The 2,152-nt window shown below is 55.3% G+C and overlaps 1 protein-coding gene across 3 annotated transcripts in view; it reads right to left on the minus strand.

Moving 5' to 3' along the window:
* Nucleotides 1-30: 30 nt before the first annotated feature.
* The window catches only part of LOC114040624 (protein FAM71C-like), a 2,915-nt gene continuing 793 nt past the window's right edge, over nt 31-2,152 (minus strand). The window contains exons 3-6 of one of the 3 annotated variants that reach the window (XM_027858734.1): nt 2,025-2,152; nt 1,349-1,557; nt 574-927; nt 31-96 (exon numbers count right to left, since the gene is read on the minus strand). In XM_027858734.1, coding sequence (XP_027714535.1) covers nt 81-96; nt 574-927; nt 1,349-1,557; nt 2,025-2,152 — 707 coding nt within the window. In that variant the 3' untranslated portion in view covers nt 31-80. The remainder of the gene's footprint in view (nt 97-573; nt 928-1,348; nt 1,558-2,024) is intronic. The other 2 variants (XM_027858732.1, XM_027858731.1) reach the window with 2 other exon arrangements.

A 2,152-nucleotide genomic window follows, 5' to 3' on the forward strand; every position in this document is an offset into this window, starting at 1 on the left:
ATGGGGCAGCAGGTCCTTCTCTATGCCTCCTGGGCTAGGGAAGCCCTCCCCGGCTGCAGCCGCCATGATTATTTCCGGCTTTACTGCCATCTTGTCCTGGCCAGGAATGTCAGACAACACATGAAGACTCTTGATACTTACTTTATCCTGCTCCCCTTTGCTGTGCAGAATAGGCTCCTGGGACTGGGGCCCATAGTGCGAGGGGCAGAAGAGGAAAGATCGTAAAAGGCAGGCCCGGGGCAAGGTCAGGTCATAAACATCCTAGGGTCAGGAGCCATCCTCCTACCCCATTAGATTGGAGAAGGAAACTGAGGAAGCCCCAGGGAATTCCAGGACATGGAACACGTGTGTCTGTTCTGGTGTGTTGTGACCGTGCATAGGGTGGGGTGGGGGGACTGATTCCTAAAAGAAGGCACATCTTTCCCAACCCTCCCCCATTTTCCTAGCCAGGATTGGGGTTGGCAATCAAGGCCTCCTTCCTTCTAGCCTGTGGACCCTAGGGCAGAGGCCTGTCATTGCTGAAAGGGTTGGGCCTAGAACACTTCATCAAATCATTCATCATTTCCCCCTCACCCCCATTTTCTAGCATAGGTGATTAGAGAATATAGCAGAGTGATGAGGCCCTCAGAGGCATGCAGGCCCAAATTGGGTCCTTCTGTGGCTCGACTCATAGGAAATTTCTCTTTGGCTATGAAAACAGGCACCTCGACCCCATCCCCAACAGGGATGGCATGGGTGCTGCCGTAGCCCTCGGCAGGTGGCCGAAGGAGGTAGATGAGCTTCTCCCAGTAGGAGAAGATGTCTTCCATGGCATTGGAGGGTGGGCAGAGCTGCAAGTAGAACGATCTCCCGCTGGCCAGTTTCAGCCGAAGCTGCTGCTTCTTACAGTCGTGGACAGAAATCTTCACAAACTCCAGGGGGAGTAGCCTGTAGCCCATCCCACCGTGGGAAGTAAGTACGTTCCACAGTCCTCCCTCCTTCTCCTCCAACCCCCACCCTGCCCATCAATTCCCCCTCAGCTGCACTGACTGCCTGAGACTTTGAGTGGCCTGGTCATCCGTTTGTCACACTGGGGGTGCAGGCTCTGCTTGGAGCTGACACCTCATTTTCCAGGTGTGAGAGAGAGAGATGGAAATGGGGGTTCTCTTCAGAAGTCCATGGATTTTGAACCCTTGTTCCTTGACCTAAGTCCAGTTACTCTCTAAGTGACTTTGTTAAGATCATGTTGGCTGGCATGTTTGGTAGGATGGTTATCTGAGCTGAATGGTTAGAGCTCATCCAAGTTGAAAACCAGGAGGTTGAAATGCTGTTCCGGTAAGGGACAGGCCAAGTGCGATGGCTGGCTCACCTGGTGAACTCCAGGGTCTTTGAAGAGTGGGGGTGCTGCATCTTGCTCCTGGAGCTGGCCTCTGGACGGGGCTGATCCTCAACATATGCCACGCGCCGGGCTAACAGCATGACATTGGGCAAAGGCATAATCGGGCTGGTGGATGCAATGCCCACGGTCACCATGCATGCCTGGTTATGTATGCCAATCATTTCCCCTCTCTTGCTGATCTGCAGTGGGGAAGGGGGAGGAAAATGAAGGGAAACGTGGCAGGGAGAGACCAGGTGCCCACTTCCATAGAGCTCTCCCCCTCCTCTGGATGGACTGGAGGCAGACAGACACTATCTAAGACTCATGGATGATCAATCCCTCGCCAGGTTCAAACCTACCTCACGGCTGGTTGGTATCTGAGGCCTCTCTTCCCTCCCCACCCCATTCTCAAGCGGAATCCTCTCAGACCCCAACACGTCCTGCTCCACCAAGTCTTGTTATTCAACCCCCGGGCAGATCTGGCATTCGTGGACCTGTCTCACTCAGACCCCAAATGCTGCTGCTGCGGCCGCCCGCCCCCCCATCAAAGTGGGAGCCAGTGAGCGGCCTAGCGCGGCACGGGGAGCCTGGGAAGGAGACAAGCTTGGGGCCAGAGCTAGGGCGGCGGGACGGGGGGAGAGGGGGGGATGCTTTCCATGGAAAGCACCTGGATGAAGTTGCTCTCGAACATGGGGGCGTACTTGAAGGCATAGTATTCCCCTTTGTACAAGTGCTTCTGCAGCTCCCGCATGGATGTGTTGAACATGCCCACAGCGCACCCACTGGCTGCTGTGT

This window comes from Vombatus ursinus, unplaced genomic scaffold (assembly GCF_900497805.2).
Source record: "Vombatus ursinus unplaced genomic scaffold, bare-nosed wombat genome assembly UNPS02013881.1, whole genome shotgun sequence".
NCBI classification, from domain to species: domain Eukaryota; kingdom Metazoa; phylum Chordata; class Mammalia; order Diprotodontia; family Vombatidae; genus Vombatus; species Vombatus ursinus.